Raw genomic sequence first — 24,642 nt, forward strand, 5'->3', positions numbered from 1 at the left:
GGGGGTAGAAGGGCAACCTGAAGTCACAAGAAAAGTCTCACATAGAAACCCAATCCCAGGGAGGAATAAGGATGGTCCAGAGGGGGAGCAGGTGAAGAGCGAGAAGGCGCAGAGGGTGAGGAAACCGCGTAGCTCTGCGTGTCTGGGACCGAGGGCGGCTGCCGGTGGGAAACTCGGCTGGAGAAGCCGGCGGAGCTCGGCGCTCCAGGAGCTTCACTTCCTCCAGCAGCCCTGGCCGTCCCAGCCTCCCCTCTTGGGACCTGTGCCCTTGATGTCTCCTTTGCCTGGAACTCTCCCATGGCCACTGCTCTCTCAATATTTCGGAAAATGTGGCCTCCCCTCTGCGCAGAGGCCTTCTCTGACATCCGTTCCTGCTCCCGGGACCCGTTGCAGCATCGTGGTTCTTTCAAAACGATGTCATGGTTGCTCAATCCATAATTGTTTTGCTTACATAGGTGTGTGTCTCTTCATTCGTTTCCTCCGTGGACTAGATTCCATGAGGGTACAGGCCATGAGCCTCTGGCTCGTCACCGTCCCTCCACACGTAGCCAGCCAGCCCAGAGCCTGATATGTAATGGGCGCTCAGTAAGTATTTGTTGAGAGCAGGAATGACGGATGAAGGGCCTGTCTTGCCACGCAGAGGACTTCAGATTCTTCCTCTGGGTGTTGTGCGTGGGAATGACGGGAGCTGATTTCAGCTGTAGAGTGAAAACCTGGTGACGTCCTAGCCGGTGAATACAAGGTGGATGAGATTAGAGAGCAGCCCTCCGGAGATGGTGGCAGTTCTCCCAGCGGGAGAGGAAAAGTGTATATAAATAGACCAAGTCAGCAAAACCCAGCATCCCTAAAGGATGCAGCAGGAAAGAGCCAACAACCTCACGTAAAAACGGAGCATTGTGTATTTGCTCTTGGCCCTTGCTTCAGGAAAGAAGCAAGATGACTGACTTAAATATTTACAGTTTAACAAAAGAAAGATAAATGCATGGGGAACTTAGTATAAAAGGAGAAGAAAAAAAATGAATCTAAGAATGAGATTAGGCTAGAAAATGCTGGCTTTGAAGCCTGTCCTTTTGCTAGAGGTGGGCCATAGCTTTAGTGTTTTGGTGTTTTTCCCTCCAGCCAGTGTAGAGCGAGAAAGACACAGTTACATGATAAATCCATGTGATAAATTGCAGTGCATCCATACCGTGGAACACGACTCAGCAAGAAAAAATGATACGCATAACAGCATGGATGAATCTCAAAATAATTATGCTGAATGAAAGGAGCCGGAAAAAAAAGGGTATAAACTGTATGATGCCATTCCATGTGTAGTTGTGGAAAATGCGGACTAACCTAGTGAGCGAGGAAGCACATCAGTGGGCACTTGAGGGAGAGGCGAGGAGAACGAATGAGGTGGGATGGATCATAAAAGGCCAGAGAGGACTTCCCTGGTGGCTCAGCAGTTAAAGATTCGGTGTCACTTCTGTGGCTCAGGTTCAGTCTCTGCCGGGGTACTTCTGCATGCCTTGGGTATGGCCATTAAAAAAAGTTTTCTAGGCATAAACATCAGAGTTTTCTTTATTTTTATAAAATGTAAAGGTATGTTTACCCATTTTGAGGCCTCTTAAATATGTTACTGTACCTGACATTCGTTTCAGCCTGATAGGGTCCCTGTGTTTGCATTGACTTGACCTCAAACAGAAGCTAAGCACAGATGCCTTCATTGCTTTGGAATTAGGTGCAGCCCTTTGAACCCACACAGACTTGCTGTCAGAGGCTGTCCCAGAAGACGGCGATAGCCATGCACCAGTGGGACCAAGGGTCACCCGCCTTCAGTGATGAAGGCCTCAAGCAGGACACTCACGGCTCTTCGGTGTTTTCCAGTCTCGTTGGACATGTAAATGCCTCCTTGCTGTAGGCGTTGAGAGGGAGAACCTCCCAGATGCAGACTTAATTATTTCGGCAAGTTTCCCGAGACTCTCATCTGTAGCGTATGTAACGGGTTTACTGAGGTAGAAGGCGTCTGTGTGTGTGTGTGTGTGTGTGTGAGTGTGTGTGTTCTAGGGATTGGAAAATACTAAAGGGAGGAGGGACGTGGACACAGAACTACTTACCTTAAAGTGAAGATGATTAGGAGTTCCTGTCCTGGTGCCGTGGAAACGGATCCGACCAGGAACCTTGAGGTTGCGGGTTCGATCCGTGGCCTTGCTCAGTGGGTTGAGGATCCGGCATTGCCGTGAGCTGTGGTGTGTAAGTCGCAGACGCAGCTCAGGTCTGGTGTTGCTGTGGCTGTGGGGTAGGCCGGCAGCTGCAGCTCCAATTGGACCCCTAGCCTGGGAGTCTCCATATGGCGAAGGTGCTGCCCTAAAAAGACAAAAGACAAAAAAAAGAAAATGATTATGTTGATTGCTGTGCCAGACCCTGTGCTTAGCGTTGTACCCCTTAATCTTTACAACAGAGTGACTTCCCAGAGTCCGTAATGAGATCGGCCCTTTTTATAAGTACGGAAAATAGGTGTGTGGTCCGCAGTTGCGCTGCTAAGTCGTGGCAGAAGGGATGCTAACCCAGGTTGCCAGACTCCAAAGTCTTTTTTTTTTTTTTGCTTTTTAGAGCTGCACCTGTGGCACGTGGAAGTTCCCAGGCCAGGGGTCAAATCAGAGCTTCAGCTGCCAGCCTACACCACAGCCATGTCAGATTCTTAACCTCCTGAGCAAGGCCAGGGATCAGACCGGCATCCGGTATTGCTGCGGCTGTGGCAAAAGCTGGCAGCTGCAGCTCTGATTCGACCCCTAGAATAGAACTTCCACATGCCATAGGCATGGCCACAAAAAAGACTGAAAGCATCACTGCACCAAGATGAGTAAGTCCCGGGAATCTAATGTAAAGTTGTTGAGAGACTAGCGCTTAGACCATCTTAATCTAATCATCCTAAATCCTCACCTTATGTATCTTTTTTGGTGGGAGAAGAAGGAAAGGTTTATCGCATTATAGATCTTAAACTTACACAGTGCTGCCTGTCAGTTATACCTCAGCTGGAAAGAAAAAGAATTTTACTGCAGCCATTTCCTATACTGGCCCTAGTTCAGTGAGGGTCCAGCCAAGCTGTTCAAAATCTCAGACACTTTTCTTTTTTCTTTCTTTCTTTCTTTCTTTTCTTTTTTTTTTTTTTTTTTGTCATTTTTGCCTTTTCTAGTACCGCTGCCACAGCATATGGAGGTTCCCAGGCTAGGGGTCGAATGGAGCTGTAGCCGCCGGCCTACGCCAGAGCCACAGCAACTCGGGATCGGAGCCACGTCTGCAACCTACACCACAGCTCACGGCAACGCTGCATCCTTAACCCACTGAGCCAGGCCAGGGATCGAACCCGCAACCTCATGGTTCCTAGTCGGATTTGTTAACCACTGAACCACAAAGGGAACTCCCTCAGACACTTTTCAGAGAAAAAATATCTGGACCACATGCCCTCTGGTCGGCCCACCGTCACTCCGGGGTTTCAGGAGCAGTCCTTGCTAAAGATGTGACAGCAACGAGGTGCTCCTGGAGCAAGTCCAAATGTCCTCTGTATTCAGGGTTGTCCTCGGCTGCTCCCCACCCACGTATCTCACCAAACCAGGCACCTGCATCTGCAGCGCACAGCAGAGCCGGACAGCGTGGCGGCTGTCCTGAAGCATTCCTCATCCCATTGAGCGGAAATCACGCCAGTAACTCATACCGTGTGAGAAACTGATACAGAGGAGCTTCTGTGAAGCCTTGTGTCCAGGACGCGCTCAGCTGCAGCTGGGTGGGGTGGGGGGATCCCAGGGCAGACCCTGGAGTCGGAGTCAGCAGGGTGCTAACCCCCCTGGCTCAGACACCTGCTCCGGGGCAGCAGAGGCCCCATCTCACCAGCCAGGCTGAAGATGGTTTTTCTGGTGCCTCTTCTGCCTTCCAGCCTCTCAGCCCAAGCCAAGCACAGTGCAGTCTAGTTGGGGCACATCCCATGCCCGTCACTCCTCTGCTTCCTGCTCTTTCCGAATAAAACCCTCCAGGTCCAGTGTGGTCAGTGCACGCCTCCCTCTCAATGTCACCCTGCTCTGCGCCCCTCCTCCCGCCTCCCAGGCCCGCCGAGTCCGGACTTGTGCATCCTTCTGCCTGGACTGCTCTTCCTCATCGCTCAGGTTTCACCCCAGGGGCCCGCTCCTCGGAGAGGCCTTCCCCGAGCATGCTGTCATGCTACCCAGGACTATTCCTTTGTGGCCTTCACACCAGTCAGTGCCCGAACTCACTCAGCTGATGCATGTTTCACCCCCTGTACATCGGATTGCCTGGCACACAGTAGGCACTTCCTGGCCCTCTCTGGCTGGCGGACTCCCTCCCAGAGCTGCAGGAACTGGTCCTCCAGCTAGTGGGGCCGTGCCCGGGCTCCACTAGAGGGCGCTGTGGCAAGCAGGCCGTGGGGTTCCTGGACCACCTGGAAGAGATGCCAACACGGCAATGTTGTCCTGACACCAGAGGACGTCAGCTGGGACCCGTGACTGGTGCAGAGTCGCATCTGGTTCTGCAGCCACTGCCCCATCTGGCTCGTCAGGAGGCCGTGTCCTGCGTCCATCTCCCGGGAACGTTCCAGAAGAGAGAGAAGTGAACAAGTAAGATGGTAGATATTTGGGGTGAGATGGAGGAGAGAAAGGCTTAAAGCCCTCTACGCAGTGCTGAGGACATAAAGCTTCAGAGACTGAATGGATTAATGTGGAGAGGCAGAGTCCATAGGAGTTCGAGAGAAGGCACTAGAACATAGAAAGTGGAGGAGTCAGGGTTCAGGCGCCGGAGAAGCCCCAGGTGCTAAGAAACAAGGTGTTAACAGAGGAAAAGAAAGCTCTGAACAGTTCTGAGTGGTTTTTTGTTTTTGTTTTTGCTTTTTTGTTTTTAACAAAGACAAACACTCATCATTACACATCTATTGAAATGAGGGCTGAAAAAAGAAACAGTTATGCCGCAATAAGCCAGCCTCTAAACAAGCTGGACTAAGAGAAAAAAAATGAATGGATTTGCCCAAATGGAGAAACATATCATGTGTATGGATTGAAGTACTCAGTATTGTAAGATGGGAATTTTCCCCAAGTTGATCTATAGATTTAATTCACTCGCTGCTAAAATCCCAGCAGGGCTTTGTTTTTTTCTTCCTTTTTTTTGGCCGAGCCTGTGGCATGTGGTTGTTCTGGGGCCAAGGATCAAGCCCACACCACAGCAGCGACCTGAGCCACTGCAGTGACAGAGCCAGGTCCTTAACTCACTGCCCCACAAGGGAACTCCCCAGCTGGCTTTTAAAAATTGGAATTGACAAGCTGATCCTAAAATTTATACGGAAACAGAAAGGACCTAGAGTAGCCAAGTGTATTCTTTGGGAAAATAATGAACAAAGTTGGAGGACTTGCTAACTGTAAAGATGCAAGAACCAGGACAGTGTGATGCTGGTACAGGGATCAACAGAACAGAACAGAGAGCACAGAAACAGATCTTCCGGAGTTCCCGTCGTGGCACAGTAGTTAACGAATCCGACCAAGAACCATGAGGTTGTGGGTTCAATCCCTGGCCTCCCTCAGTGGGTTAAGGATCCAGTGTTGCCGCGAGCTGTGGTGTGGGTTGCAGATGCAGCTTGGATCCTTCATGGCTGTGGCTGTGGCATAGGCTGGTGGCTACAGCTCTGATTAGACCCCTAGCCTGGGAACCTCCATATGCCATGGGAGCGGCTCAAGAAAAGGCAGAAAGACAAAAAAAAAAAAAAAAAAAAGAAAAAAAAGAAATAGATCTTCCCAGTTATGAATAACTGGTTTTCACCAAAGGCACCAAAGCAAAGTGAATGGGGAAAGGATAGTTTTTTTTTTTTTTATTAAAAAAATTTTTTTTTGTCTTTTGCCATTTCTTGGGCCGCTCTCGCAGCACATGGAGGTTTCCAGGGGTCGGATTCATTAACCACTGAGCCACGACGGGAACTCCTCCAAAGACTTCTTAATTATATATAACACCACAAATGTAAGCTGTGAAAGAAAACACCGATAAATGGAAATTAATTAAAATCAATCTGCCCAAACCCTCATACAGAACTAGAATGGACGACATATTTGGAAATAGGATTCTAAAATCATTAGGTGCTTCAATACTGTGGGAAATCTTCAAGAATCGTGGACACAGTGGCTACAAGTACAACTCGGAGAGCTTGCCTGGGTTTTTCCAAAAGCCTCCTGATGGTTCGTCTGATCTTGTGTCTTGCATTCATTCAGCAAGTTCACTGAGGGCTTGCTATGTTGCAGACATAGATCAAGGTCCCAAGGACGTAACAGTAAACAAGACAGATGGCATTTCTGGTTCCAGGAGCTTAGTTTCTAATAGGGAGGCAGACAAGGAAACCAAACCACCTTTACTGTGTTAGGTAGGGATGAGTGCTGTGAAATAAAGCACAGGTTAGAAATGCTATAGCTGTTTGAAAGAGCAGGATGGCCTCTCTGTGAAAAGGTGGTTATTTGGGCAAACACCTAACTGAAGTGAAGGAGCCTGTCCTGCAAATAAGGGGCAGAGAGAGCGGGGCAGGTTCTGGTAAAAACACAGCCTGAGAAGGCTCGTTGAGTTCCGGGAACGTGAAGGAAGGTGAGTCTGGAGCTCCGAGGGAGGGGCACGATGGGGACTTGTTTGAACTGGTTTATAGGGCGATGGTGAAGAGTTTGGATTTTATCCTGAGTTTGATGGGGAGCCCCCGGTCTGTCTTGTGCAGTGCGGCACCCCCAGGACCCTGAACAGTGTCTAGTGCATAGATATCCGTCGTTTTTTTTTCCTAAATTGATCTGCAGGTTTAATGCATCTCCCATCAAAATTACGAGGATTGTAGTATAGAGGACTTGAAAAGCAAATCTAAAATTTGTATGGGCTGCAAAGGGCTAGGAACAGTCAGGACACTCCTGAAGAACCAAGATATCCAAGCTTTCTCACATTTTCGAGTTACAGTAATTAAGACTGTGCTTGGCTCAGGATCGGTGAAGGAAGACGAGGATCTCAGAGAGAGCCGTGCGTGTGTAAAAGGCTGATGATGCCCATCGAGTGGGGAAGGGAGAGGCTGCGGTGCCGGGCAAGTGGAGCAAGTAAAAACAGATCCCCGTTCTGCATCACGGCCGAAGCCATCTCTGGGTGGATTCAGGCCTTAAATGTGAGGGGCAGAACTTTATATTTTTTGGAAGGGAGTCTAGGCAAATGTCTTTGTGACTAAGATAAAGAGCTTCAATTCAACTACATTACACATGGGACTTTTGCTCCTCAACCTGCCTGATAACGAAGCAAGAAGACATAAACTTGGCCACAGCCTTGGAGAAGAGACTTGCAGTGCATAGCACTGCTCTCTAGTGTGGGACAGTCCAGTGACCCTTTGGCGACCATGGGAATATCATGTATTTGCACCATCCAGTAGCCACTAGCCACACGTAGCTATTGAGCACTTGAATTATGGCCAGAGAGACTGAGAAACACAGCTATAATTTGTGTTTAATTTGGAGTTCCCATCATGGCTCAGCAGTAACGAATCTGGCTAGTATTCATGAGGATGTGGGTTCAATCCCTGGCCTTGCTTCATGGGTTAAGGATCCAGCATTGCTGTGGCTGTGGTGTAGGCCAGTGGCTACCGCTCCAATTCGACCCCCCTAGCCTGGGAACTTCCATATGCCACAGGTATGGCCCTAAAAATAAAAAAATAAAGAGACCTTGGAAGTCTTATAAAAAATAAATTGTATTTAACCCTAGGTATAGTCGCCTATGACTAGTGGCTATCATAGTGGATAGCACAGGTCTAGAATATATAAAGCACACAGAAGAGGAAATAGGGTGGAATCAAGATAAAAAGGTGCTCAACCAGACCAGGAGCAGACCCGTCAAAGATGAGATACCACTTCACAACTTCCAGATACCACTTCACAACTTCCAGACATGTGATTAAAAAGGCAGACGAGGAGTTCCCATCGTGGTTCAGTGGTTAACGAATCCGACTAGGAACCATGAGGTGGAGGGTTCGACCCTTGGCCTCGCTCAGTGTGTTGGGGATCCGGCATTGCCGTGAGCTGCTGTGGTGTAGGTCGCAGACGTGGCTCGGATCCCACGTTGCTGTGGCTGTGGTGTAGGCCGGCGGCTGCAGCTCCGATTAGACCCCTAGCCTGGGAACCTCCCTATGCTGTGTGAGTGGCCCAAGAAATGGCAAAAAGACAAAAAATAAAAATAAATAAAAAATAAAAAGGCAGACGATAACATTGTTGGGTAGGATGCAGAGCAACAGAAACTCATCGCCTATGCTGAGAGTGTAAGTTGTCGCTGTTACCGAACTCAGCTCAAAACCCAATACTCAAGGGAGAGACAAAGGTCAGTCGAAAGCAGAGATGCCCTAGGTCAGAAGGCTGGGAGTCTGAGGAGGTGGTGGACTCAGCGTCCTCAAAAACCACCTCCGAAGATTCTGCTTGGCCTTTTGTTTGAAAGTTTTGTTTGTTTGTTGTCTTTTTTTTAGGGCCACACCTGCAGCATATGGACGTTCCCAGGCTGGGGGTCAAATCCGAGCTGCAGCTGCCACAGCAATGCCAGATCCAACTGTGACCTACACCACAGTTCATGGCAAGGCTGGATCCCTAACCCACTGAGCAAGGCCAGGGATCGAACCTGCGTCCTCATGGATACTAGTCAGTTTCTTTACCGCTGAGCCACGACAGGAACTCCCTGGCCATGAAAGTTTTTAAAGGGGAAAAAGGGAACTATCTCAGTTCGTCCTTGGGGTAGGGGTCAGAGTTGCCGCTGTGCCCCACTGCGTGCCCAGGCTTGTCGATTTCTTTTTCTTTTTTTTTTTTTTACACAGTTTGTTACTGGTGTTACTGAAGGGGACACTGGGGGAGAGATTTGGTCACCTGTTAATGACTTTTTCTTCATTTCTACTTCTTTGATCTATGGAAAGAACCCGACGCATTAGGCAAGGTTTTGTGTGATCAAATGATTTGAAAGATGTGCTAAGGCTGGAGATGAGTAGAGCCTGGGGTGCCTGGTTTTGGGTTAGTAACAAGACAAAGGGGTGCCTCCTGCAGAGAGCACTTTCCTGCCAAAGGCTGCTTACACCGGAACCCCTTTGGAAAACAAAATGGAACACGTGCCCTAGATCCAGCAACCTCACTTCACGTATTGTAGCAGAAAAATTGGCCCTGACCTGGCCTGTGGGGTAACATAATTCACAAACAGCATTGCTAATAAAACATTTAAGTGGTTTTATTCAAGACTGTAAACAAATTCAGGTCTTTTCTGAGAAACTAGATAACCCGTATACTCAATCGACTGTCAGCTGTCAGTCAAGAGTCTGAAGAACTAGAACTTTATGTCGGTGTTGCTCCTAACAGCCCAAGCTCGACACACGCATCTACAGACGGGGAGATTCATACAGTGGACACTAAGCAACAGGGAACACGTGTCCACTCCCACTGCACACAGCAACGGGGGGATCACAAAAGAGTGGCCTCAGGGAGTTCCCGCTGTGACGAAACCGGATGGGCAGCGTCTTGGGAGTCCTGAGACGCAGGTTCAATCCCCAGCCCAGCACAGTGGGTTAAGGATCCAGCATGGCCGCAGCTTCAGCTTAGGTGGCAACTGCAGTTCGGATCTGATCCCTGGCCTGGGAGCTTCATGTGCTGCAGGACTGCCACAGAAGATTAAAAAAAAGAGAGAATGGCCTCAGAAGAGTGCATACCATACTGTTTCATTTGCATAGATTTCAGAAACAGACAAGGCTAAGCCAGCATCCCCTGCAGATATATGTATATGCGCGATAAAGATTAGCAAAAGCTCAGGCTGGTGGTTCCCTCTCAGGGAGCAGGGCCTGGGATGTCGGGTAAACCAGAGACATTGGTAAAGCTCCGCCCCTTAATCTAGTTGGACATTCCTTTTTTTTTTGTCTTTTTGCCTTTTCTAGGGCCGCTCCTGTGGTATATGGAGGTTCCCAGGCTGGGGGTCTAATCGGAGCTGCAGCTGCCACCCTGCGCCACAGCCACAGCAGCGCCAGATCTGAGACGGGTCTGCGACCTACACCACAGCTCACGGCAACGCCAGATCCTTAACCCACTGGGCAAGGCCAGGGATCGAACCCGCAACGTCATGGTTCCCAGTCGGATTCGTTAACCACTGAGGCACGACGGGAACTCCCTGGACATTCCTTTTATTGGTGTTATTTGAACTCTGCATATACGTGATGTACATTACTTATTATAACAAGAAAGAGCTAGGAGTTCCCATCGTGGCTCAGTGGTTGATGAATCTGACTAGGAACCATGAGGTTTCGAGTTTGATCCCTGGCCTTGCCCAGAGGGTTAAGGATCTGGCGTTGCCGTGAGCTCTGGTGTAGGTCGCAGACGAGGCTCGGATCCCGAGTTGCTGTGGCTCTGGCATAGGCCAGCAGCTACAGATCTGATTGGACCCATAGCCTGGGAACGTCCATATGTTGCAGGTGTGGACCTAGAAAAAGGCAAAAAATAAAAACCCAAAAAACAAAACAAAACAAGAAAGAGCTAAAAAAAAAATCACCCTTGCTGTTGTGAGGACATAGACGGGGAGGTGGCCGTGGGAGACTTTGCAGCCGCTGGGACTCCACTGAGTGCACTGGATGTGGGAGGGAGTTTAGGGCAACCAAGGTCATTGCCCTTCCCTTTGGCCTGAGCTCGAGCACCAGCCGACTGTGTGAGCATGAGTGACTTACACCCTCAGTTTCACATCGGAAACACGTGGCCGAGAACAGTGCCTGCCCCGTGCTGAGGACTCTTAGACACGGGATGTGCGGTGCCTCACAGCACAGTGCCTGGTACTCAGTAAGGTCTCAGGACCACCGTGTAGGGCTGCCCAGACGGAGGGGATCTTCCTCTAAGTCACTCAGGAGCACTAGTTAGCCTCCTAAGTCTGTGTCTGCCTGGAAGAGACTTCTTGTTCTGATGAGCACCACGGTTAGTGGTGGCCCAGCAAATGCTCAGAAAACAGAATTTACCATTGGTAGGAGGGATGTAGGTAGGTATTGATAAACGTATCGGAAGGGAAAGAAACAGGTCTGTCCCACAAACTGAGAGATTTGGGTGCATCTCCTTTGGTTGAGAGAGGACGGCGAGCCAGGTCCACCCTAACCCCTGGCAGCTGCTTTTCCCACTTGCAGGTAGCTGGGGTTTTGGCAGGTACTGATGACTTTAACAGTGGGCACTACCTCCCTGAGGCCCTGTGCCTACCTGTTCTGTCCGACGGAGACCCCTGCCCCCTGGTGGCCAGTGCGGGTTCTGCACACTCCCTGGAGCTAAAACAGCCAGGTACCATCCATTTCAAGCATATTTGCCTTGGAGGGCAATGTTATTTACTTGCTTATGCGTCTACACTTCTAGCAATTCTGGCCAAAATCGTGGGAACTTATGCTTTAGAAAAAAGCAAAAAATCAGAGTTCTAGTTGTGGCTCAGCAGATTAGGAACCCAGCATGGTCTCTGTGAGGCTGCAGCTTCCATCCCTGGCCTTGCTCAGTGGGTTAAGGATCCTGCATTGCTGCAAGCTGCAACGTAGGTTGCAGTAGTGGGCAGATGTGGCTTGGATTTGGCGTTGCCATGGCTGTGGTGTAGGCCAGGGCTCCAATTCAACCCCTAGCCCAGGATATTGAACATTCCGCAGGTGTGGCGAAAAAAAGGAAAAGAATAAAATTTTGCTATTTGCAACAACATGGATGGACCTTGAGGGTATTATGCTTAGTGAAATAAGTCAAAGACAAATACTGTATGTTATCACTTATATGTGAAATCTAAGAAATGAATACAACAAAAAGAAAAACGAACTAGAATTTTATTTTAAAGATATTATACCATGGAGTTCCCGTCGTGGTGCAGCAGAAACAAATCCAAGTAGGAACCATGAGGTTGCGGGTTTGATCCCTGGCCTCTCTCAGTGGATTAAGGATCTGGCGTTGCCATGAGCTGGGGTGTTGGTCGCAGATGTGGCTCGGATCTGGTGTTGCCGTGGCTGTAGTGTAGGCCGGCAGCTACAGCTCCAATTGGACCCCTAACCTGGGAACCTCCATATGCCTCAGGTGCGGCCTTAAAAAAGACAAAAGACGAAAGAAAGAAAGAAAAAAGATATACCATTAAATTGGCTTGAGTTGGAGAAAACAAGGTTACTGCACCTTGAGCACCCAAGGTGATTCAAAAGGTATATTCTTGGAATAGCCTGACCCTAGGAATGAAGTTGACTTTTCTTTTTTTTTTTTGGACTGCACCATGGCATATGGAAGTTTCTGGGCCAGGGATAGAATCCTAGCAGCAGCTGTGTCCTACACCACAGCTGCAGCTACTCTGGATCCTTAACCCACTATGCCATGGCGGGAACTCTGGAGTGAAGTGGACTTGATTCATTCGAGTAACTGAATAATATGAAAAACATTAATTGGTCTAGCTCTCAGAAGAGCAGCAGTGAAGGAGTGAAAATTAAAGGAATGAAGTTAGAAATACTAAATAAGAGGAACCGAGGGATGTCCTAGGAATCGGGTTGATAGCGTGGAGCACCAAGCAGGCTTTTTTGTAGAAATTAACAGCTGATGCTATTCTTTGTATGGAAATGAGCAGGACTAGAAAAGCCAAGACAGGTGGCTTTGAAGAAGAACAAATCGGAAAGACTTACCCTGACTTCAGGGTTAAGTAACTAAGCTAAGTAATTGACACAGAGAGGTCCTGGGGTAAAGACGGTCAGTGTGTCGGTGGAGCAGAGGAGAGGATGGAGACTCGGCCACAGCACAGCGATAAGGAGGAAAAAGGAAGAACCTGGCTTCCACCTGCACTAGTTGCAGAATTAATTTGAATTGGATCATAGATTTATGTTTTTTAGCTTTCATGCTAAAACTGGAACGCTTTTCGAAGAAATGATAGGAGATAAATCTTCATGCCTTTAGGGTAGACAAAGATTTTTGTAAAAACCTGGCACAAACAGTAACCATAAAATAAGTAATTCGCAAGTGGAATTTTTTTTTTTTTCTGGTCTTTTTGCCTTTTCTAGGGCTGCTCCTGCGGCATATGGAGGTTCCCAGGCTAGGGGTCGAATCGGAGCTGTAGCCGCCAACCTACACCACAGCCACAGCAACTCGGTGTTCAAGCCGCGTCTGCAACCTACACCACAGCTCATGGCAACGCCAGATCCTTAACCCGTTGATCGAGGCTAGGGATTGAACCCACAACCTCATGGTTCCTAGTCGGATTCATTAGCCACTGCACTACGACGGGAACTCCTCGCAAGTGGAGTTTTCTCAGAAGAAAATACCTCATCAAATTTTTGAAAAATCCACTCGTTGAAAGATAATAAGATCAAAAGGAAAGCCATGACTGGGAGATATTTTAAATACACTTGTCTGGCAAAGCACTCATATCAGGACGTAAAGAATTCCTATACATCAAACAAGCCGATTTAGTGCCTGTCCACGGGCACTTTATAAAGCAGAGGTCCAGATGATCAGGAAGCCCATGAAAAGCTTCCACATCACTGCTTGGCAAAGATGTGCAAAAAACACACCACTGAGAAATGTCACACGAGCAGTTCCCAGGCCAGGGGCTGAATCAGAACTGCATCTGTGACCTGCACCACAGCTGTGGCAGCTCCGGATCCTTAATCCACTGCACCACAGAGGAAAGCCCTATTTTTATTTATTTTTTTAATTGAGGTATAGTTGATTTACAGTATGGAGTTTCAGGCATACAGCCCAATGATTCAATTTTATTTATTTATATATATAATATATATATATATGAGTCTTTTTTCAGATTCTTTCCCCTTATAGGTGTTTACAGAATATTCAGTAGAGCTCCCGGTGTTACACAGTCGGTCCTTGATGCTCTCCTTTATACACAGTAGTGTGTATATGTTTATCTTAACCTTCTAACTTTATCCCTCCCCGCATTTCTCTTTTGGTAACCGTAAGTTTGTTTTCTGTGTCTTTGAGTCTCTTTCTGTTTTGTAAATAAGTTTAATGTGTATTTTTTTTTCGTACTCAACATGTAAGCAATGTCATAGGATATTTGTCCTTATCTGTCTAGCTTCCCTCACTTGCTATGATAATTTCCAGGTCCATCCATGTCGCCGCAAATGGCATTTCCCTCCTTTTTTATGACTGAGTGACATTCCACTGTATGTATGTACCACATCTTTATCCGTCCGTCTGTTGATGGACATCTAGGTTGCTTCCATGTCTCAGCTGTTGTAAACAGTGGTGCAGTGAACATTGGGGTGCAGGTCTCTCTTTGAATGATAGTTTTATCTGGATATAAGCCCAGGAGTGATATTGTGGAATCATATGGTAACTACTTTTAGTTTCTTGGGGAACCTCCATGCTGTTCTCCATAGTGGCTGAACCCATTTCCCACCAACAGTGCAGGAGCGTTCCTTTTTCTTCACATCCTCTTCAGCATTTACTCAATTTTTTTGGCCACACCTGAAGCATGTGGAAGTTTCCAGGCCAGGGATCAGACCTGAGCCACAGCAGTGACAATGCTGTATACTTAACCCATTGAGCCACCGGGCACTCCCAGCATTTTTTATTTGTAGACTTCTCGATAATGGCCATTCTGACCAAAGTGAGGTGATACCTCTTTATAGTTTTTGTTAAGTTTGTTTTGCTTTTTTTAGGGCCGAACCTGCAGCATATGGAAGTTCCCAGGCTAGGGGTTGAATTGGAGCTGCACCTGTCAGCCCCAGCCCCAGCCACTGCAACGCAGGATGTGAGCTGCATCTGCGACCTACCCCACAGCTCCGAGCTCATGGCAACACAGATCCTTAACCCACAGAGCAAGGCTAGGGATTGAACTGACATCCTCATGAATACTAGTCAGGTTCATTACCTCTGAGCCACAACAGGAACTCCCCTCTTTGTAGTTTTGATTTGATTTCTCTAATGATTGGCAATGTTGAGCATTTTTCCATGTGCATGTTAGCCATCTGTATGTCTTCTTTGGAGAGATGTCTACTTAGATCTGCCTTTTTTTTTTCTTTTTTTTTTTTGGCTTTTTGTCTTTTTAGGGCCTCACCCACGGCATATGGAGATTCCAAGGCTAGGAATCGGAGCTGTAGCCACTGGCCTACACCACAGCCACAGCAACACAGGATCCTTAACCCACTGATCGAGGCCAGGGATCGAACCTGTGTCCTCATGGATGCTAGTCAGGTTTGCTGACCACTGAGCCACAGTGGGAACTCCTGCCCATTTTTTGATTTTTTTTTATACTGCTTGTATATGTTGTAAATCAATCCCTTGTCAGTCGTGTCATTTGCAAATATTTTCTTCCATTCTGTGGGTTGCCTTTTTGTTCTGTTTACACAGGAAAGCTAAATTTAAGAAGACTGACCATATCAAATGTCATGGGGGTGTGGCGCACCTGTGACTCTCAGACGTTGCCGGTGGAGTATAAAGTGGTACAGGCTTTTGGAAGGCTGTTTAGCAGTCCTTGGAAAAACCTTCCGATAATCCGTGATCCAGCAATTCCACTCCTAAGCATGTGCTGAAATGCGCTTTATTCATAATTGCCCCCACACAACCCAGATGTCCATCAACAGGAGAGTGAACTGTATTACACAGCAAAGACAAAACCCACGGTACACAGAACACCCCAGATGATGCTCAGAAACAGTATGCTGAAGGAAAGATGTTGGACATAAAAGAGTACATGCTGGAGTCCCCTTTGTGGCTCAGCTGTTAACCAACCCGACCAGGATCCGTGAGCTTGCGGGTTTGATCCCCGGCCTTGCTTAGTGGGTTGAGGATCTGGTGTTGCTGTGAGCTGTGGTGTACGTAGCAGATGCAGCTCGGATCCCACCAGCAGCTGTAGCTCTGATTTGATTCCTAGCCTGGGAACTTCCATATGCCACAGGTGCAGCCCTAAAAAGAAAAAAAAAAAAAAAAAAAAGAGTACATGCTATTTTTAAAGCTTCAGAAACAGGTAAAACCAAGCTCTGGTGATTCAAGTCAGAGTAGTGGTCCCGGAGTTCCCGTCATGGCGCAGTGGAAACGAATCCGACTCGGAACCATGAAGTTATGGGTTCTGTTCCTGGCCTTGCTCAATGGGTTGAGGATCTGGCGTTGCCATGAGCTGTGGTATAGGTGGCAGATGCGGCTCGGATCCCTCATTGCTGAGCCTGTGGCATAGGCTAGCGGCTACAGCTCTGATTTGACCCCTAGCCTGAGAATCTCCATGTGCAGCGAGTGCAGCTCTAAAAAGCAAAAAAAAAAAAAAAAAATGTGCTCCCCTGTGTTTTCTTTAACCTGAGAGAAACTCTCTGGAGTGCTGAAAATAGTCAATATTTAAATTGGTGGCCATTACATAAGCTGTATATTTAAGATATGTGCATTTTGCTGCATATAAACTATACCTTCAGTGAAACTCTAATCCACACAGCTAAAGCTATACTCAGAGGAAAATTTATAGTCATTAATATTTTATTACCAAATACTAAAAATAAAGGAACTATGTATTAGTTTACTAACGGTAAGGTAAAAACAAAAAGGAATGTTGACATTAAGGGAGTAGAAAACAAAAATGTAGAAAAATGAGTAAAAGAACGTTATTTCTTTGAAGATATGAATAAAATAGAGGAACAAAATAGGTTTGGAAAATACTTGGGTTCCATTAGTGGGTCTCAAGATTTTTGTCTTTAAACTTCGGTACCATGTTCAACAAAACCATCATAATGGGATTTGGTGCGGAATTCATTTATTACGTTTAAAGGATCTGCTGCCCATTGAGATTCTGAAGTCGCTGTTCTGTTTTGTTTTTAAATTTATTTTTAAAGACGTTCTATTTTATTTATTTATTTATTTTTGGCCACACTCCTGGCATGCGGATGTTCCCAGGTCAGGGACAGAACCCGCACCAGAGCAGTGACAACGCAGATCCTTAACCTGCTGAGCCAGGAGGGAATCCTAAAGATGCTGCTTTATAATCTGGCAGAAAAGTCCAAGTTTAGGATCAGTGATTGCACCTGCTGTGTGTCCCGCAGCTGCAGGTGCCCGGCCGTTTACCCAGATTAGCTCCCCATGCGCCGCGTAGCTCCTGCCAGGCAGGTGCTGTCCTCCACATGTGAGAGGTGAAGTCGTCCCGGGGTGTCTGCGCAGAAGTGGCTCTGAATTCAGGACTCAGCAGGGTAGGAAGAAGCCCTCGGGTTCGGGGCGCGGAGGCGCCTCGGCAGGTTCCCAGAGGCTCCGGGTGTCGGGGTAGGAGGGCCCAGGCGCGGTCCCACAGGGCCTGCGGGCCGGGGCGGCGCAGGTGCAGGCCCCGCGGCCGGGGGCGGGCTGGGTGCGGTGCGGCGGGGCAAGCACCGGCCGGGCGGGCGCAGCGGCCCCTGGGCTGGCGGGGCAGCGGGCGCGCGCGGGCGGCGTGGGCGCGTGGGCGCAGCGAGCGCGCGCGGAGCGGGGACGCGCGGCGGCGAGGCCTGCGCGCCAGGCTGCGGGAGCCATGCGGCGGGCGAGGAGCGGCGCGGCGGCCAAGCCACGCGGGCAGAAGCGGACCGGGGCCTCCAGGGCCCCTGCGGCCGCCGCCTCGGCCCCCGGTGCCGGCCGCGCACGGACACCCGCGGGCCAGACGGGGGGCGGGAGCCGGGCAGCGACGAGGCAGCCGTCGGCCAAGCGGCGGCCGCAGTCGTCGCCGCGGGCGCCGGAGGCGGGCCCCGGGGAGCCGCCGCCGGAGCCGCCGCTGCCCCCGCCTCCGCCCGCGGCGCCCTCGGCGTCCGAGCTGGACCTGGGCGAGCAGCGGGAGCGCTGGGAGACGTTCCAGAAGCGGCAGAGGCTCAGCTTCGAGGGCGCCGCCAAGCTGCTGCTGGACACCTAGTGAGTGCGGCGCGGCCGGGCCGGCGCCCGTAACGTCTCCCGCGGCGCTCGAGCCGCCGCACCGGCCGGACAAAGGCCGAGGCGTCCGGCCCGCGCCTGGCGCCCGAGCGGCCGGCCTTCCCGGGAAGAGGGGCGCCCGGCTGCCCCGGTCCCGGAGCCGCTTTGGGGTTTGCGCACGGGTGTGGAGAGCGGCCGGGAGGGGCGGCAGGGCCTGGGGGAGCTGGGACTGTGCGGGGACCGGGCGCCCGTTATTGTGTGCGCGTCTCGCGGGGAGGAGCGCGCGGGCCGCCGGTTCGCAACCGCCGCGGGCGGGACCTCAGGGCGGCCGAGGCGCGAGCCGTGAGCCCTAAGTTGCGGGGGTCCCGGTCTCCATGGGCCCCTGCTGCCCCGTAGAGCAGCTGTGCGGCAGGGACGTGCTTTAGCGCCCTGAGTCTCTCAGGACCCATCATTTCAAGCTGAAACCCCCCGAGAAAACAAAACAACCTAACAGTTGCGTAACAACCTGAGGATTAGTCCTTTTCTTGGACAAAAATGTCCTCTGTCCTTGCTCCATAAGAAATTCGCGTTAGGATGAGTCTTCTTCAGAGACGGAATATTTGGTTTTCCCTGTGCTTCACTCTCTCATCCATCATCTTGGACTATGAGCTGGACAATTTCTCTACAGCAGCATTTTCGAGCTCCTCAGCTGTGCCAGCTGCTGCTGAGTGGGGGCATATCAAGGTCTCAGAAGTGTACAAGGCAAACTCGAAGTAATTTTTTACTTGCGCACTGACTGACAGATGATCAAGAGAAGGATTTTTAAACGTTGACAAAAAAGGGTGGGATTTTTTTACCTATCAGATTGGCGCAAAGTTGCAGACATTTGTCAAAAAGAAACCAAAACTCGCTAAGTTAAAAATATATAACTAACTCTTCACTGTTATTGTTAAAACATTAGTGCATGGAAGAAAGTCTGGAGGCACATATAGCAAATACTTAACTGTGCAGCCCTCTGGGTGTTAGGATTTAGGAGACTTTGATTTTTAACATCGGATGTTGTAAATTGAATTTTACAGTATATATAATTATGCAGTAATTCATACTTACTGAATTTTTTACAGTAAGCATTTGGGAAAGCAGAAGAAAATTTTAATACATCAAGCTAACGGATTCAGCTGGTACAGAAACACGAAAAAGCATTCAGTCTTAATAACCCAATAAATGCAAATTAAAACTTCAGTGAGCTATTTTTCCTCTAATTATTGCTTGAGACGGCACAGTGAAATGTTTTCTCTGTGTTCAGCCCTTTCGGGAAGCAGTCTGATTTATCAAGTGTTCACGGTTAATTAAGGGCCTAACATACATGTAGTAAGTTTTAAAAGGATAAAAATTGTGCCTAAGATGTGGATAGCTCTGTGAAGAGTCATGTTTATGCAAAATACTGGAGAGGAACCTAGCAGAATCACAGGAGCCTTTTGTTCCCCTTCTCCGAAGGCTTTTCGGAACCAGCAGATGCGGTTGGGTCCCCTCGCCTTTCTTTATCAGAGCAGCCTGTACCGCCTTTATCACGGTTGTGTAAATGTTATTCCGTTAATCTGTTTGATGGCTGCGAAAGGTCAGTAAAACCCGGAGCCACGTCTGCTGTATCTTGCTTACTGCCCTCTCCCCCGCCTAGCTCGTGAAAAGAATCTCTAAGTATTTGCCGTGAAGTAAACATGCCCCGGTGGCTGGATTAGGATCTTCCACCCGCTTCTCATTTTCCATGATTTTGGAATGTCTTATTTCACAACTTAACCGAATAGAGGAAATGGAGAAAAGCGAGCTCACAGGCAGAGACGGGGCCGCGTCGTTGTATGAAGTTGACAGTGTCTCCCCAAGGGCAGGCGTGCGGCTGGGTGTCTCTGGAGGACCTCTGCCCCATCTTGCTGCTTGCTGTCAACCATGGCCTGACTCTTCTGAAATTGCCATCTTCCTGATTGTTGTGTTTTTTGTTCTGTTCAGCGAATACCAGGGCCTGGTGAAACACACAGGAGGCTGCCACTGCGGCGCGGTGCGCTTTGAAGTTTGGGCCTCGGCAGACCTGCATATCTTTGACTGCAAGTGAGTGTTTTCTCTTCCAAGTTGCTAGAAAGGACGTGAGCATTCGAGTGCTCGAGGGTTGCTTCCGCCTCGTCGGAGGAGGTGGGGTACAGATGGCCATTGTGAGGGTGCTGGTGAAGTCACGTGATAGGGACGAGCGGGTTCACGTTCTGTTCGCTTCCTTTTGTGTGTGAGACGGGTTCAATGATAAATTCTTTTAAGAGATGGGGGAGGGGAGTTCCCATCGTGGCGCAGTGGAAACAAATCCAACTAGGAACCGTGAGGTTGTGGGTTCGAGCCCTGGCCTCGCTCAGTGGGTTAAGGATCCGGTGTTGCTGTGGCTGTGGTGTGGACCGGCAGCTGCAGCTGTGATTTGACCCCTAGCCTGGGAATCTCCATATGGCAGCCTTAAAACGCAATAAAAAGATGGGGGGAGGCTGAAAGTAGCAGCCTGCTGTGTGTGGGGTCGTGGTCCAGGGGCCTCGACTTGTGCCCAGCTGCGTGCCCTGCCGACGAATGTCACTGCTGGGTGGTGGCCTGGTTTCCTGGAGACGGTCGGGCTGGGACCAAACGAAGAGCCGTGGGCAGAATCCCCGGGAGTCCAGAGCTGGGTGAGGTGAGGGCTGCACACCTGGAGGCTCACTGTCCTCCTGGCCTCCTCCTTCCAGGTGAGGCAGGTGATGTTGCAGGGTCTGCGGTGGGCCTGCGCTTGGCACCTCCTCGGTTGCTGTGGTAGAACAGGGACCTGTAGTGGGCCGATAACTGACTTCTCTCGAGGATCCAGTCCTTTCTGCCCTTGGTGGAGTGATGCCTGAGTTACGCCTGCGTAGTCGCCCAATACCACGGAATTCCTCCCATGGGGGCCAGACCAGACTTCAAACAGTGCAGCCCCCGCAGAAGCAGCAGCTCCGTGAACTAAGACATTGGAGGATTCTGTTCGAACTTAGCATTTTTAAAAGGAGGACCGAAAAGAATGGACTTAGGTTTAATTCCGAGGACGTGATGCTGAGGACCTGCTGGACACGAGCTGGGCTTCCTGCGAGGTGCAGATGAGGGTAGGGAAGCCTAAGCTTCCTTGGTGGCTTTTGGTGAGCGTGTCCCAGAGGCGTAAGGTCAGAGCAGTGCCAGGTCCTTGTTCCCGGAGTCTGCAGATTCTGGCAGTTCTTTCCACTGTAATACACTGGGATGGGCAACAGGAACGCAGTTCTGCAGGTCCTGGTTTTCTGAGGGGTCACGGCCTCGTGGCAGGTGGTGGTGCACGCAGGGCTGAGGCCCCAGGAGGCTGGCCCTCTTGCCTGCTGCCCTCCCCTGGGTGGCGCTGAAAGACGCCTCACCTCTGGGGGTCAGCTGGCTCTTGGGTGTGGCAGGTTGGGCACCCCCCTTGACACTTGGAGTGTGCAGGTGGCTGTTGACAGCCTGGGGTCTGCACTTGTCTTTCTGCAGCTGCAGCATCTGTAAGAAGAAGCAGAACAGACACTTCATTGTCCCCGCCTCTCGCTTCAAGCTCCTGAAGGTGAGTGTCAAGAGCCTGCCGCTGCGGAGTGCCCGGGCTTTGTGTCCCTCTTCACCCGCTTTCCTGCTTCTTTTTAAAAGGTTATGTTACTTTTCCTCTTTATATCTTGGACACGTATTTGGTAGTACAACGGAAGCACATGCAAACACAAAGGATCAAAAAATAAATAACGTCACCCAAATCCCATCCTCAAGGGAACCACTGTCGTATCTTGGTAAAGACCCTTGTGTATTATTTCGGACATGGATCCCTCTAAATGGGCCACAGGGAGCTCCCTTCCTGGCTCGGTGGTTAACAATCCCGACGAGGACCCCTGAGGATGCGAGTTCGATCCCTGGCCTTGCTCAGTGGGTTGCTGTGAGCTGTGGGGTGGGTCACAGACGCGGCTCAGATCCTGAATAGATGTGGCTGTGGCTGTGGCCAGCAGCTGTGGCTCTGATTCAGCTCCTAGCCTGGAGACCTCCATAGGGCAGGTGTAGCCCTAAAATGCAAAAAAAAAAAAAAAAAAAATATCATACATGTTTTTATCAAAGTAGAATTTTACCTTTTCTTTTCCCAGTGAAACTAAATGAATAAAAACAATTTTTTTGACTGCGCCCATGGCATGCAGAAGTTCCCGGGCCAGGGACTGAATCTGTGGCACAGCTGTGACTCGAGATACAGCAGTGACACCACCAGATCCTTTAATCACTAGGCCACCAGGGAACTCCGATTAAGGTTTTTTTTAACTTTATTATTTTGAGGGAATTTTTTGTGCTTGGTACGAGATTCGGAAGGAATAGAGTGTGTGTATAATGGTGAAAGGTATTCCCGTCACTGTCCCTCAGCCCCCGGTTCCTTCCTCCCCCACAACCATTTCCGAGTTTACTTATGTAATTCCTCCTGTATCTGCAGCATATCTAGTTATATGAATGTACCACAAGCAGTTTTCTACATTTGAACTTCTAGGTCGAGTGCAGTTTTTTTTTTAACACCTGCACCCACAGCATATGGAAGTTCCTGGGCCGGTGATTGAATCTGAACCACAGCTGCAACCTGCACTGAACCTGCGGCAACACTGGATCCTATGACCCACTGTGCTGGGCTGGGGATCGAACCCACACCTCCACAGCAACCCTAGCCGCTGTAGTCGGATTTTTTTTTTTTTTTTTTTTTTTTTTTTTTTTTTTTTTTTTTTTTTGTCTTTTTGCCGTTTCTAGGGCCGCTCCTGCGGCATATGGAGGTTCCCAGGCTAAGAGTCTAATCGGGGCCGTAGCCGCCAGCTTACACCACAGCCACGGCAGTGTGGGATCTGAGCCACATCTGCCACCTACACCAGAGCCACATCTGCCACCTACACCACAGCTCACAGCAACACTGGATCCTTAACCCACTGAGCAAGGCCAGGGATCTAACCCGCAACCTCATGGTTCCTAGTCAGATTTGTTAACCACTGAGCCACAATGGGAACTCCTTGTAGTCAGATTCTTGACCCACTCTGCTACAGCCAGAATTCTTTTTTCCCCCAGTTTTAAACAAGCCATCGTGAACCTCGCTGTGTATAAATCTTCAAAATTTAGAAATTATTTCTTTGAATCGATTCTGTTAGAAGTAAAACCTCTGGTCAAAGAATACAGACTTTAGGGGCGTTCCCCTTGTGGTGCAGCGGAAACAGACCTGACTAGGAACTGTGATGTTGCGGGTTCAATCCCTGGCCTCACTTGGTGGGTTAAGGATCTGGTGTTTCCGTGAGCTATGGTGTAGGTTGCAGACGTGGCTTGGATCTGGCCTCGCTGTGGCTGTGGTGGAGGCCGGCAGCTGCTGCTCCAGTTCACCCCCTAGCCTGGGAACCTCCATCTAAGAATATACACTTTCAAAAGGCTTCAGCAGGCTTTACAGCAAGCTTTGCCAACGTGGGGCGGGCCGGGGCTCTGGTTTGTCCTGGTTCCCGTGGCTCCGCTGTGTGCTGGCTGACGTTCCGGCTTTGGTGTGGTCACCTGTGCCTGCCGGGAGGGCCTCCAGAGCCAGCCTTGGTCCTGTCTGTGCTCCCGGCCTTGGGCGGCCGCCCTGCAGAGTCTAGGAGGAGGGGCTCGCCGAATGTCCCCCAGACACTCTGGGCAGTCTGTCCCCGCTCCGCCGTTTGCTCTTGACCCTTTGCCTTGGGTGTTGGCGGGGCAGGTGGGCGCAAGTCCTTCTCTGGGCCAGCTGGGGGCTGTGGCCCTGAGCCCTGGTGACAGGCGGCTCCCGAGGACACCAGGGCTCTAGACTCAGAAATTGACAGTCGCCCCCTGCGGGCCTGCTCTTGGGTCACTTCCCAGCTCGCTCTTCTTCGGCCCAGCCTGTGGAAGGAGCAGTTCCCTCTTTGCTCTTCTGAGTCAAGTGCAGAGCCTGTCCTTGCTTCAGCAGTGCTGTCGGGGCACCTCCTGTGCCAGGCCCTGCTCCCCTGAAGCCCCCCAGCTAATGTGGCAGCCCGGGCCTTTGTCCCCATGGAGCTGAGGTTTTCTCTGGGGAGACGGAGATGAGGAGAAGCCCGGAGGTGCCGTGTGGACAGAGAGAGCAGAGCTGTGTGACAGGACAGCGGGCGGCTGCTTGGCAGGGTGGGGGTTGAGCTGGGGCAATGTGGGGGTCTCGGGCAGGGGCTGGGGGTGCTGCACACCCACGCTGGGAGGGGAGAGGGGCAGGACCAGCGGGGGGCACCGACCCTGTGCTTTGTGGTGCGAAGCCCGCCGTGTGGAGGGTAGGGGCAGGAGGCAAGAGTGGAGATGAGAGGGCAGCTGGAGGTGGTGGCTGCCAGGTGAGGGATGCTAGTCAGGGGCCCGGGAGGGAAGCAGAGACTTGCAGGTGTGTCTTGGAAGAGTGTTCGCAGGCCCCAGAGTGTGCACCGTTACCTGGAGGCCTCGTGAACAGAGGGCGGAGCCACCCCGACCGTGCAGGCCTGGGGAGCAAGGCGGACGTTTCCCACAAGCTCCGGGTGACGGTGGTGTGGCGGGTCCTGGGTCCACACCCGCGAGCCGCTGTTTGAGAGGTGGGGTTGGATGTCAAGAGGGGGAGAGGACGTTGGGCCTCTGAGCAGCAGGGGGACTGGAGATGCTGGGTCTTGCGGGAGAAGCGGGTGGAGGGCGCTGCGGTCAGGGCTCCTTGTTGAAGACACTGAGGAGGTGTCTCGAACATTGAGGTAGATGAGATGGGCAGTGGGGTGCACGCCTGGAGCCCCAGCGATGGAGCAGAGCTGTCGCCCTGACTCGGGACTCGCTG

At 50.4% G+C, this 24,642-nt stretch overlaps 1 protein-coding gene across 5 annotated transcripts in view; it reads left to right on the forward strand.

Moving 5' to 3' along the window:
• Positions 1-24,642, forward strand: part of CENPV (centromere protein V) — a 43,990-nt gene that overhangs the window by 10,662 nt on the left and 8,686 nt on the right. For 4 of the 5 annotated variants that reach the window (XR_014822031.1, XM_084986468.1, XM_021066287.2 and 1 more), the window contains exons 1-3: positions 17,453-17,837; positions 19,818-19,916; positions 21,339-21,408. Coding sequence is in view for 4 of the 5 variants with exons in the window: in XM_084986468.1 (XP_084842594.1) it covers positions 17,467-17,837; positions 19,818-19,916; positions 21,339-21,408 (540 nt within the window). In the remaining variant the exon portion in view is untranslated. Of the gene's footprint in view, positions 1-17,452; positions 17,838-19,817; positions 19,917-21,338; positions 21,409-24,642 lie in introns of those variants that run through there. The other variant, XM_084986469.1, reaches the window with a different exon arrangement.

This window comes from Sus scrofa, chromosome 12 (genome assembly GCF_054392235.1).
Source record: "Sus scrofa isolate SSC_HxYL_T2T_F1_AM1 chromosome 12, Sscrofa_HxYL_maternal_Yorkshire_Landrace_v2.0, whole genome shotgun sequence".
Classification (NCBI taxonomy): domain Eukaryota; kingdom Metazoa; phylum Chordata; class Mammalia; order Artiodactyla; family Suidae; genus Sus; species Sus scrofa.